Source organism: Rhopalosiphum padi, chromosome 4 (genome assembly GCF_020882245.1).
Source record: "Rhopalosiphum padi isolate XX-2018 chromosome 4, ASM2088224v1, whole genome shotgun sequence".
Lineage (NCBI taxonomy): Eukaryota > Metazoa > Arthropoda > Insecta > Hemiptera > Aphididae > Rhopalosiphum > Rhopalosiphum padi.
Genome location: NC_083600.1, coordinates 12,411,123 through 12,426,449, shown reverse-complemented (window position 1 = coordinate 12,426,449; position 15,327 = coordinate 12,411,123). Strand labels below are relative to the sequence as shown.

At 30.1% G+C, this 15,327-nt stretch overlaps 1 protein-coding gene across 1 annotated transcript in view; it reads right to left on the bottom strand.

Annotated features, from left to right (window-relative positions):
* LOC132928607 (protein bric-a-brac 1-like) overlaps window positions 1-15,327 on the bottom strand; it is a 41,420-nt gene that overhangs the window by 8,775 nt on the left and 17,318 nt on the right. The window contains exons 2-3 of the mRNA XM_060993404.1: window positions 10,544-10,601; window positions 2,571-2,837 (exon numbers count right to left, since the gene is read on the bottom strand). Coding sequence (XP_060849387.1) covers window positions 2,571-2,837; window positions 10,544-10,601 — 325 coding nt within the window. The remainder of the gene's footprint in view (window positions 1-2,570; window positions 2,838-10,543; window positions 10,602-15,327) is intronic.

Here is a 15,327-nt window from a genome sequence, read left to right as displayed (position 1 = left end):
TACCTACATGACTATATTATTCTAGCCTAAACAAAAAAAAAAATAAAATACTAACGTAAAAGTTGTTAGGAAGATCTGAAGATAAAATTATTATTATATCACTGGTAATATTTACAAGATGAATGAGAATTTATCTAATATATTTACCCCTATTTTTTTTTTTAATAATAAAATTATCCTATTATATGATTTTTGAGATTTTTAAAGATATTTAAAGCCAGTATTTTATATTATTTAGAATTTTTATGGTACCATTTAAAGTGTCTTGTGGTGATACAGACTTCTTTTTTTAAAGAGGATCAACCTTTATACTGTAAATTGTTTAGCGGATGATTTTTTTAAATATGTGTTAACACTGGACGAGATAATGAATAAAAATGACTAAATAAATCTAAAAAAATACATTAAAAATGTATTTGTTATGAATATATATTAAAATAAATACAAAACATTTAACTGAATTTTAGTTGGCTATTATTATATAAATATTATACCAGAGATTTAATATTGGTCTAAGTCATATTTTTAAATAATAAGCACACCTATCAAATACTAAATTACAACAAAGTAATTTATACAAAGTATTTGAACTTTACGAATTGGTTTTTTTTAAAATTATTATTAGGTAATATTTTAATAATTAAATTGTTTAAATATCACTCAAAATTGTATAAATAAATATTTCTCATAATTTAGCTACTATATATACGAGCTATTTTGCAAACAAACTTTAATATATAATATTCAAAATAATTTAATCATAAGCTAATTATTAATTATATTACTCGAGCAAAAAATTCAGAAATAACGTAGCCAGAATTATATAACTTTAAAGATCTTTGTTTGAAAATTCAACAAAAACATTTTTACTATATTTTATTATTATTTTGATTATAAGAAAAAACGTTGACATTTACATATTATAAAAAAAATATATATTTTTTAATAACTGTCAGCGTACATAATATTAGTGTTACGTACACATTGCACAATATAAATTATTTATATTAAATCTTACGAGTACAGAGTTCAAACGATATTCTCGGAATTTTTTGTATACTTTTTTTGTGAATATTATAATAATATATTGTTATTGGTATTCATTTAAATAATAAAAAGAAATAGGAATAATAGACCGATAGACGATAAGCAATGTCGTCATAAAATTAATAACATAAAAAAATTACATTAAACAAATTATAAAGAGTTCAGCGGTTATTAAATATAATATATTATTATAAATATACAGAGCGTCTATAATATGTATGTCTCCATCAAATTTTTTCAATATATAATATGTATACATATTTTTGAAATATAGTCTTGGAAAATTATTGCCGCATCTAACCACCAATACTTCTTCATATGAATAAATATAGAATTTTTTGTTTTCGAGTTTCTTGACAATTCAAAAGGCTCAATATATTTATAATGTATTATATACAGAGCTAATTTAAGTAAATATTTTAAAATGTCGGATTATTATCATTTCCATTATAAGTTATAGACAGGAGACCTAGCTATGATATTATACAATATATATATATTTTATTCAATGGCTTAACCACCATAGTATATGATGATGTACTTAGACATACGTTATACAAGTCGTATATATACATAATATACATATTTACGAGGACAAACGTGGATAAACACCCTGTATTCATTCTATACAAATAAAATAACATACACACACACATATATATTTATAATATATGTAATAATGATGTACAATATAACAAATTATATTATTGTGCAATTCGATCTGGAAACGTTTAATTGTTCACATTATAATAATACGGTGTATATACGTAAGTATAATAAACGTTATGAAATCGAAATATAATATAATATTATAATATACGAATCACCGATATACATATACATATATACATATAATGATATACTCGAAGCGGCGGCACCACTTTGATTACGAGAAAAGAAATTATAATAAATAATAATATTTTATATTGTATATTTAACGTGACGCGTATGCGTATAATATTATACGCACACGTAGTATATTATAGTCGTATAAACACGTACACAATATTATTATTATATACAATTATAATAATTATTATCGTTTGGCCCGCGTAGATTGGTATACAATAAACCATATATTATTGGTACCTATATAATATAATATTATATATCTAACATATTATATAATGTCCGTGGCTACACGAGGCTAGTATTTCAAGATAGGATAGTAATAGATGATATAGAGTTTCCTGGTGACTATCCTGGCTCGGCACAAGTTAGAGATCGGTTTATGGCAATATATATAATATACTACGGAACTATCAAACCAGTTGGGTGGCGGTTGGCGTTAAAAAAAAGAAAATAGTAAACAGAACCCTGTCCCATTAAACCACACTCCTGACTCGAAACGCCAGCATAAAAACGAAGCTAGTTCTGTTCATGAACGCGCAAAACGGCTTAGTAGGTACTAATAAATTGCTGTCCTAGCTCGGAATTACTAGCCTCGCGCGTGCGGGACTGCTGCGGCACAACGCGGTTGATATCAAATTATAATGAAATGCGCGGTTTGCAGCGCCGCTTACCTGCGCCGCCGTCTGCGGATGGACCGAGCAAGTTGTGCACCCGGTTGGCGTACAGCACGAACGTCGGATACGGTATGTCGTACTTGCGGGCTGCCTGCGACAGCGAAAGGCCCTCCTTGAGCACGGACAGAATAGCCTCGGCCATCGTTTCTGGTCTCCACGACTTGAGCGGACCGCGCTCTCTGAACCGCAGGTTGTGCACCAGGCTCTGGTTGGTGTTCCAGCACTTTTGCCACATGGACTGCAGCTGGTACTGGTAACTGTCGGCTGTTAAAACAAAGATTGTACACGCCGGTTAGTGAAGTTAATATATTTATATACAAATGCAGTAAGAATAGGTATTATATTATATATTATTATGTGCGGATGTCGAGTAATATGCTACACGAAAGTGACCCGCATACTAATGATATATAAGATGAATGTTATTTAACTTAAAACAGGACGAGAAAAGGAAATAATGCGAAAAAAAATAGATTTATAAATTGTTTAGTACTCCGAGTACGAAATGGTGGTACTAAAGTGGGAAACTATAGAGAATGTGGATTATTCGAAAAAGATAAATCATCTTAGAATCAATCTTAGAAATTCAAGATATTATTAATAACACAAATAAATTACTATTTAAAAACAATATATTGGTTTATAATAATAAATATATATAATACCTTAAACTATATTTTACATTTCATAATGTTGTTTGACTGGAATTTAGATAACTACAATAAAGTATAAGTAGATATAAATATAGGTATATAATATATATATTATAAGTATAAAAGGTTTTACAATAGATTTGTTGTGTAAATATTATTTTTAAATTCTTAACTACCTAACATGTGTTTAGACGAAATATTAAAATGTGAATTTAGAAATTAACGTCCAAACAGCAACTGAGTTGTACGGGGTAGGAATTGAACGTCGCAATAATAACACATACATAACAATATTGTGTACGCGCACTATACGACGCGACAGCGGCATCACTGTATAATATTATTAAAAAGCCTATACATACGCGATTTACATTTAAGCCCGGCTGTTGCATACTGATATATGTGTGTGTGTGTAATATAATATTATACGGAGATTTAAATTTTTTTCTCCGATATAAATATAATATGCGCTTCGATGACGTGCGAGTTTTGCATCATGTGCGTGGCGGTCGGGACTTTTTAAAATATATAACATAATCGAGACGGTCTAACTCCGACCAAATTTAAAACGTTGTACACTACTATACACTATATACTAAAACGTAAGCAAATATACGGTAAAAACAAATACAAATATATATATACCATATTAACATCTATAAACATTATTTCGACTGTGGCGTGTTAATTTTAACAATGCAAGCTGCTCGTTTGTTGTCTATATGTATATATAAATATATACGTGTCTACTAGACTACATTACACACACACACACATTTATGTTTATATTAACGGTGGTGGATGTAGGGTGGAGGTGTAGAACTGTAGAAGTGACAGAAGGCGGTAGTGGAATATTGTCAATATATACCGATACCGGTGCACCTCCACCAGGTTACAATATAGACTGCACTTTTATAATATATATTATACATAATAAAACGTATTGTAATATAATATTATTATTTATAAGCATATAGAGTATAGCCATAACTACTAAGTATATGTATTTATATGATTCGAGTATTACAGTAGAGTTATACATAAAATATGTTTAGGTACATTATACAGTGTACACACATTTCAACAACCTGCAGCATAATTATCGCGGACTCTCACCTATACCTGCAAACGCGGCGATTGTTATTCGTACAGAAAAAAAAAGTGCGTAAAAGTCGAAAAAACATATATAATTTGAATTTATTACAAATTATTAATATATACAGTGTGGCAAATAAGGGGTGCAAAAAACTGAAAAAAAAAAAAGAATAATAAAAAACGGGATACAATATAATATACATATTATATATAGGTACGAGTATCTATAGATATTATGCATTATACGTACACACGCAATTTTTTTCCATCGAATATACTGATATTATTTATAGTATCGCGAAGGGGAAAAAAGGGTCAGGATGGCTGTATTAAAAAATAATTGGTAATAAATATCTTATTAGAAATTTTGTGTCAATCCATATAACCGTGCTGCAGTTTATTGACACTGGGAAATAAAAAGGGGCGAGTTTTGTAGAATTTAAATACAAATAAAGTCTAATGTTGTATGGAATGTAAACAATGCGACCGACCGAACCAAGTAGTAGTAATCAATATTTATTTTTTATTGCCTATTATTATCAAGCAAACACTTGAATGTATAGAATTTCTAGGAGAGTCCGGATGTCATTTATTGAAAAGCTCAAGACAATATATTGTATAGTAAATAAATACACTAATACATTTTTTATACATAAATCGATGATACAAAAATGTATTATAATTTATTACGAGTTTTTCTTTTTTTGGAAATTATATCAAAAAATTGCATTACACGAATAATAATAATCATAATAATATATAGGTACGCAAAGACCGCGGAGATGTGCAGTTTTAAATGCATATTATATATTTTGTTTTTACGGATATCGACATATCGTAAATATATACGTAGATAAATAATAATATGTGTAGGTATAATAGATATAATATGGCAGATGGATAGTGATATATACTTAATATTATATATTGTATATATGCGTAGGTATAGGTGCCTATGAATAAACGGCGTACCTATAGCAATATAGCAATATGTATATTTTATGCAATTGGAAAATAAATCGATCGAGTTTATATTATACATACCTACTAAACATATATAGGTGCCCATATAATACGCGCGTGGAACCCCCCCTTCAAGGCTAGGAATACTAAATTTTGATAATTTATTTACGACTCACGGTGAACGATTATACGTATATAAATATATAATATATTATATCCTATATCATGTACGTATACAAGAATATTTTATATTATGCGTGCGCATATTATTATGTACCTGCAATGTATAATGTATCAATATTTTTCTTTGAACGTCGTAGCATAATAATAACCATTTCGTCGAGAAATAATATATTTCAACGTATAAAGAAGAAAAAATGGGAAATAATAACAACAACGGCAATAATATAATGTAAGCAACAGTATAATATATATAAAATATAATATGTTACCGGCGTCTGCGCCCGTGTGTCGTAATGGCCGTGTCCATTCATTAGCATTTCGTATAATAAAACAGGGCATTTAACTATTGTACAGTAAAATTATGTACTATGTAAATTGTTTTATGTAAATCCATCACAAGTCGCCGCACTATAATATTATAATATATATATATCGCGTTTGCTATTATAATATATATATATATATATATGATTGCTGGTCTACGCCGAACGACAAACACATTGTGTACGTATAATATGCCTTGTATATTTATTGGACGCACAATATACATACCGCCGATTTCTCTCGTCCGTTTATTATAGGTAGGTACTACACCACTTCACCTCACCACAGCATGAATGTATAATATATTATTATAAGGTATATATAACACCCCACACCGCGACCACCACCATCACCACCACCACTACGACCGAGGTATAAGGCAAATAATAATAATAATAATAATAATAATATTGTCTCCCGACACACGTTGCACATACTTATTATTATAATAATATTCGGTTTCCTTTTCCTATATATCGTTACACGCGTTATAATATCGTATCTTTATAATGGGTACATAGTTGTGTAGTATAAGTACGTATGCAAGTATATTATATGGATACGTGTTACTATATATATTATAATATTATATATAATATTATTATATATATATATGTATGTGTACAAACTCATTAACCTTTCGACCTCGTTGTGCTGCAATGATAATGGGTGTATATACGGACGAGAAACAAAAAAAAAAAATAATAATAATAATAAAGGAGAAAAGGGCGAGAGGGAAAAAAGACGGGTGGGGACGGTATGTACACTGTAGCGGGATGGGGCTAAGCCCGTTTGTTGTGTATCCCTTGGGCCCTGGGTGGTGAATAATGTACGATGGTAGGTACCACCATTATATTACGCGCGTTTGACCGCTCGACTCTATATAATATATATTATATAGTTAAATTTTTAATAAGTTCCCGTGTTATACGGAATTACAATTTATTCGCATTATCCGGCGGGGTATAGGTGCCGCCTACAATATTATACACAGCGACTATACAATATATCGTACGATAATAATATTATTACGTACGATGATCATATTATTTATACAACGTGCAGTAGAGTTAGGATTTTGCCTTGTAAGGGGCTGATAATTCGTAATTCAGGGGAGACTTAACTAGAGCTCCTCCTCATAAGTTTGGAATATTGATGTTGTGGGTATATAACATTTTAGACTTTTGTAACGATATTAATACAAATTACAATTTGAACACAACATGGCCACGTCTAACCACGTAATGCAGTCACAAAACACTAAAGGGGTTTTTTAATTTACCCGAAATTTTAACAGGGATGAGAGACATTCGCCAAAAACACTCACGATCTAGTTATTAATAACAGAATAAATTGACTTTTTCTCACGCTTTAAAAAGTCCACTCGGTGGACCAGCGAAAATTCCTCAAGACCGATAGATACCGGCAGATATGCACACGATATATTATTATTACATCGGTATTGCAGGTAAAAGCATCGTATTGTCGTTAACGCGCGAGTCGCTCAGATTACAACCAGAGAAGTAGTGGTAGTAGTCGCGATAGGTGTGGGTTAGGTATTAATATTACTATAATATAATAATATCAATCGCGCGTTAAACAAGCCATCGTAGTCACGCGTGATACTGGTATATTATAATATTATATAGACGTGCGACACCGTCATCGCCTCATCGGTCTTTTAATTTAAGGCCTGATCGATTAATTTTCCATAATGTGTATGATTACGTTTTAATAATTTCTCAACGGTAGACGATATGTAGGTATCCATCCAATATTACAATATTGTATCGTAACGATATAGCTAAGTAACGGATGAAATGCTGCAGGTATATAATATATGAGTATACGGTATACTGCACATAAGTCATCGCCGGGCGGCCGAGTAAATCTACGCGAGACGCAGCAGGTCGCGGTGCAAAATTGCAAGACATAATAACAATATAATAATATATTTTATGTAGATATTTTATAGATGGCTCGTGCGGCATTTGCTTTGAACCAGACCGCCAGCTGCAATACACCGCAACACACGGTATATAAATAAAATATATCGGGCAAGGGGAAAAGCGGCAGCGGCGCGGCGAACGGATTTCGTTCGTATAAACCATTGATCGACGAAATAGATTTTGGTTCCGAAGTTGGTAAATAGTTTGTTCGCTATTATAATATTATATTATGTGGGTGATTACTGATTAATGATTATATTTCTATGTTATATGAAGTTGTAGATATTTAGGCACCTGTATATAAATTAGGCCGAAAAGGAGAAGTACAGATATGGCACGTATTTTTTTTAAAGGCACGAAAACGATGTAAAAAAATATTTTAATATTATACAAATAAAATAGATAAACATTTTAAAACATTTTGAAAGTACGTGACAATTAAAAAGTACGAAAGATCAAATTACGATAGGAATATTTAGGATTATAATGTTACGTATATTACGGCGCATTACGAGAAGTTATCGCTCTCTCATAAATTCATTATAATGACACTCAGTGTATGTATATATGTACATAAAATTATCTATAGGTACATATACATGTATATTTTCTTCATTAGGATTAATTACTCAGCGTATATTATAATATATAAATATAAACGATATACATAATATACTATACATTATATAATATGATATTCATCGTGTATTCATTGTTGTACACAGATAATATAATATAATATAATATATAATAAAATATTTAAAACATAATGTATGCGTGTGGGTAGGTACCTATATATATATTATATTATTCTATATTAATTCGATATCGCGACTACGTTATTGATCGGTCGGAGCTCTTCGTCGGATATAGAATTAATTATTTTCAATTACTACAAACTTAAAAGGGTAGGTAGGTACATGTGAAAACAAGACGACTCTCACTCTATATATTATTATATAGAACTTCTCTGCGTTCCTATTATAATATAATAATAACATTATTGTAACAATATTATTCAAAAACACTAAAACAATTATCATCTAAGTTGGCAGTTTCGAGTTGCTAAATGTAATTATACGCGTCCTATAATTTTACGATCACCAGCATATATATACACGGTAGTACTTAATATACAGAATCCGTCTCTTGCCGTGCTTCAGCGCAGTGAGCGAAATGCACCTACGACGGGACGACTTGTCGGCGAGGTGTCTCGTGTATTCGTTTTTAGCGCAAATTTTTCGGACCGAATGATAAAATAACGCGCGTCCCGGGTGCACATATGAAATGCAGTCGATCGAGCGGCGCGCAGGATCGAAGGTCAGTACGAACGACACCCGATGCGCGCCTTCTCGGACGGGTGCACTATACGCGGAGACAACGCGAAACGCATTTCCGACGACACGTCCACGTGGGTTTTTCTCCCTCCCACCCACCGCCGAACGGTTGTTTACAGTCACTAATCACACTACCGGTGACCGGCGGCGCGGCGCCGCTTGCACGTGGTGAGCGGTGCCGTCAACGGATTCGACGGTGGTGGCGGCGGTGACGGCAGTGGTGGTGGTGGTGGTAACTGTAAAGTGTAAACGGTGGCGGCGGCGGCGGCAAACGGTTGTTTTTGTTGTTGTATTTTGTGGTGGTGGTCTATGCGGACGGCGGCGGCGGCGGCGGCGGCGGCTGTATAGCGATAATCTTCCGCCGCCGTTGTAGTAGAACGAAAACACCACCGCGTCGCCGCCACAACCAACGCGTCGAATGCACTTTTCTCATATTGTACACAAACACAATCAATTATAATATCATCGCGTCACGTGTTATAACTTACTATAATGTTGACAAGGAAAATATGTCCTTTGAAATTTTATAATTTTTTTTTTTTTAGTCGACCATATTGGGTGGACGTAAATAAGCTATAATTCATTTGTTAATAATGTTTTTGTGAACGAGTGTGGTCGATTCATTACGATATTGTTTAAGTAGTAAATAGATAGATGCTCTAAATATTTTCAAACTTTTTTCCTACATATTCGGGTGGCCGCACTTGCTTGGACTTAGAAAACTTCAAGAGCAGCACAAAGATGATGTGTCCTTGTAGAGCACATCTATAATAATAATAATAATAATTGCATTCATAGTTTAAAAAAATTAGTTGACGGAATAGAAGAAGTAAATTTTTTTTACGTTAGTTAATCAAATAAAAAACACTATAATCAACGATCTGTATAAATTATTTTTCAATATAAAATATATAATAAACAATCAAATTTGAACCATCGTAAAAGTGTAAAAGTTTTATGAAATATATTAAATATCTTACATAGACTGCAAGTGGAGAAGAGTAAAAATACTTAAGATTTTGGGTTTGATAAATTATATTATATAATCACGCATTAATCAGCCACGTGAAATTAAATGTGAAATATGGAATTTTTCATTGATGTTAACTTAATAAAATTGTTGAATTATTATGTGTAGTATTAATATAAGGTATTTAGCCCATCGATATAAAAATTCCAAATAAGATATTTTAAATAAAATTATATACAATACAGAACAATGAATATTGCTGAATGTTGGGTAAAACACGAATCTACATCGAATGTATTTTTTTTACAAAATATAAACATATGCTTTATAAATAAATAAGGTTTTATGTTATTGAAGCCAAAATTGTAATAACAACAAAAAGCCTTCCTAAGATAAATACAATACGTATGTTTTATATATATGTATATAGGTAAATTGTATAATCATTATACATTTATAGTATAATGTATAGTTATAATATAAATATTAAACTTACAAGTCATTGGCGAAGACGTGGATGCGAGCCAGGCCTGAGAACTTTCAAACATTTTGGCCTAGAATCACAAAATAAAAATTTAATTATAAAAATGTGTATACATATTTATTATAAATAAATAAACATAATATTAACACATTCTATTCTATGTTATATATTTTATATAATACAAAGAGTAAGAGAGAGGTAGTCTAAAACGTTAATTAACTGCATTTTAAATATACTCGTATTATAGAAATCCAACAATTTTTTCACCCTGATAACTTCTTGCTTAACCTATGCGTTTATCTACTAAAAATAGTAAAATACTTAACGGTTAATTAGGGGTTAAAGATAGAAAGTTCATGGTAAACCCTCCCAACTCATTAAAAATAATCAAAAGCTTTGGGGTATGGCTAAAATCCTCATAAGACATATCTCACTCGTTCTGTTAGCACATCATGGTGGGCACGAGTCATTAATGCTATATTGTGTTAACTTAATTCTTAAATCAAATATGATTTACCATTAAAAAAAACCCCTATACATACGTATAAAACCGAATTGAGTCTTATACCGCGCCAATACATTATATACATCGCTCTTTAATATTACATATAGAGGTCTAGTAATATGTCTATTAAATAAAATAGTTATGAAATTTAAATTTGTTTATAATTCCGAAGCTTCGGGCGGGCAATGACTGCTGACGCGTGTAGAGTCCCGCATTTACAATTGTAAATACGTAACTAGTATTCGAGAACAATAAAAGATATTTACATTAAGTATACAATATTACACTTTTTTTTTATAAATTCGACTATCACAGATTATATTATATTTATCTCGGCCCGAAATCTTGAATGATGTATATGATCACAACCAATGACCCGAAGTTGTGCATGTGTACATATATTCATCAATTGTCGGTCTATGAACTTTAAAATTATTCTGAATATATTTTTACAAATTTGTTCACAATTCATTATAATATTCGAAACATGGGTACCACACTTGGAAATATTAATGCAACGGAATATTCATAATCGATATTTATAATATATTATATAATATATATCAAAAGGTCATTCGTATACAATAAGGGTAAATGTCAAATGACCTCTTTATATAATGAAATACCTAGCCTTCGATACAAATAACAACAATACAATGGTTTATTTCATTATTTGTTTTTAAAATTCGTTTAATTTGCAGAGATAAACACTGGTGAAAAATTTTGATACTTATTAACAAGGAAACACCAGTTTTCAGAGCGTGAACAGTAAGTTAAACTGAATAACACGAAAGGGATATCCGATTAGGACTAGAAAACAATTTATGGAAAAGGGTAGGTTAAGTTTGTATCAAGCTTACGAGGGTCAATGACGTGGTTGGGATGCACAGGTCAGAACTTTGCGCGACAAAGGGTGTTTCATTGTGAACATACTTTTATTTTTATTTTTTTCATGTGTCTGGAGGCGTCGCCTGTCTCGACGTCGTTCAATTTTTCAACAATACCATAAGGATGAAAATTGGCGCGAGACACACGTCAATAAATATTTAAGTGCATTATTTCGAACGCGACAAATACTAGCTGGATGAAGTCATGAAGGTCCTACTAAATTAATTATATATATAGAATCAAACTACCTAAAACTGTGAGTATAGAATATGTTTTAAAAATAAAAACTTAACTTGTATCTATATATTATTAAAAGTTTGGTTATATTTATTTAGATTATTATACGCAAAATTATGTCGATTAAACTAGAAATGACCGGATTTATGATATTCCAATTAATATAATAAAGTTATATATAATATATAGGTACGTAAAGAATAAAATGACAAATATTATAATATCATTATAAAAGTAAAATAATGTTAAATTTACTGCTTAAAAAATAAGTAATTAATAATTAGAATTCGCCAATACTTTAGACATTTCTAAAACCAAGATTTAAATTGTAAATTAGCTATAACTACATATTGTAAGTATGCAATGATAATGTATAATGTAATTAATATAGGTAATGTTGCAGTATACACAATATATATAACAAAATCACTTTTATAAACACGGTATTATAATTGCCGCCTCATAAAATTCTTATAAAATATTATATTGTACAAATTACAAAATAATTATGCTAGCATAATCAATCATTTATAATTTACAGTATTTGTAGTATTTGTAGTATAGTGGTTAATGGTTATAACAAGTATTTAAAAATATGTAAGATTAAATAAAATAAAATAAGTTAGTTATAATATTAATTTTAAATATTTGTGATAAAAGTTACAGTTTTTTTTAATCTCAAAATATATTATGTTATAGCAATGTAATTTGTAAAGTTTTGAACAAAAAATTCAATGTTCTGTATGGCCAAAGAAACTGCCGCGATGAAAAAATCAATAGTCGAAATTTATCATCCGTAGGTACCTACCGCAGTAAAATGATCCCTCCCTTTAGTTTCAGAACGAAATTACATTTATTTTTCCACTGCACAGGACAGCATTTACCATTTTTCCCCATTACAAGATAGTCATCGATTTATTTCCCTGACAAACGAGACTCGGAGAGAGTACAGGAAAGACAGAGAAAAAGAGAGAGGGGAAATACACATACACAAAACCGGATACTATTGTAATAATAATAATAACAATAATAATAATAATAATAATAATAATCGTAAAATATAATATTAAAAATAATGATAATAGCATATACGATATACACGACGCAGTTGAATGTTATTTAAAAATATAAAATACAATATTTTGCCACACGAAAAAAAAGGATCGATGAAACAGAACGTGCATGCACACACACATTTTGTTTCACACAACCACAATAAATATTAAAGACTATGGTGTGTACACACATACATACATATACATATATTATATATATATATATTATACACATACGCCGAACACAATAGTATGGTATTGGTTTATATTGTATAAATATAATAATATAGTGTTATGCTGAATAATACATTTTTATTATTATTGCACACATACACTAAGGCATTCTCGTTATTATCATTGTGCTGTTACGATTCCACCAAGACCCCCTAGCAGCTATTATTATTATTATTATTATTATAGTTATGGGTTATTATTATTATCATTATTATTATTATTATTATTATTATTACTATTATTATTATTCCGACTGTACCCCAAAGCAACTGCTACATTAATAAAATAAGTCTGATGTCGGAATAAAAATATATATTTGGTAACCCTCTTCCCCTTCTATCCGCTCACTGTATTTATATATATATATATATATATATTATAAAGACGGAAAGATATGAACAGAACCGAGGGGGGCTATAATAATAATAATATTTAACTATACAGTCACGTAGCTCCGCATTAAAGTAATTATTATATAGGAATATTATGTGTCTTTTTGTTCTATTCTCGTCTCTAAACAGAGACGGAAGACTGGTGTGTGTGTGCATTGAGAGAAAGAGAGAGAGAGAGTGAGTGAGAGCGCGCGAGTGAGACAGCGAGAGACGAGAGAAGGGAAGAGAAAATGTATAATATAATATCTGATGGCGTATATTATGTGTACACATTATAATAATATACCAAACGATTATTATTTTATGCCTGTGTATGTGTATGTGTCGGTTTTTGGGGCCCACCTGGGAACTGGTTAGCGTTGACGGTCTAATGGATATATTTACTGTGTATGTGTGTGTTGTATGCACAACCGGAATAAAATAAATATTAATATTTAAACATGGGCGCACTTCGCGAGATAATACTTATCTATTAAATAAAGGGTGGTGGAAAACATGTAACAATATAGGTAGTTTTACCGTGCTGTGAATGGTAACCTTTGTTGGTAATTTAGCTGAGAAATTCACCAAATCAAAATAAGTGAATTAGTAAAAAAAGTTTATCTATTAAATTATAAAAATTAGTAGTTATAAAAAAAATATGAAAATATTTCAAATATAAATATCTGAGGTTTATTAATCTTTCATAAACAACAACTTTTACTGGCCTACTTAATTTTATGTTAACAATACCGTATAAAATGCAAAATATGCACAAATAAATTGCAATATAAACAATAATACTTCGTGCAAAATAAAGTACATTTTCTTGGAACAAAATATACACCGCTTGATTTAAGGTAACGTAGTTTAAAAATTGCATAATGTGTATGATATATACCTACTTATATGCGACAATCAAAGCTGATAAATAACTTCTTCCTTACATACAATTATTTAAATTAATATATACGACAACGATTGCGTATACAATATATAATAGACGTATGTAATATTATATATGTAATTATATATATATATAATTGGAAAAAATATATTTCCCTCGTGAGATTTTATTGTATAGATACATAACCTTAACTTTATATAACTCTATGCTGGGTTACAATAAATAATTATAGCGTACCTACACTGGAAGATAGGCGTATAAAAACGAAATAAAAAAACTCTATCCTATTATCATAGGTAATAATATAATTCTTTATAACCTATAATCTATGTATTCTAGAATTGAATGAGAAAAAATAGTTCGGTTGAATTGAAATGAGTAATTAGTATACAACGTGTAGTTCCATTAGTGAGTTTCCAATTTTATTCGTCTCTAAAAATACCAATGAACATCTGTTGTTTTTGATATTTTCTCATTTGTCAATTTTTATTATAAATAAAAACATCTGTTTCAATAAAATAATATAGGGGCCATATAATATCAATTAAATTTTATATAATAAAATACATAATGCACGCTACTATAAAATAATAATATTA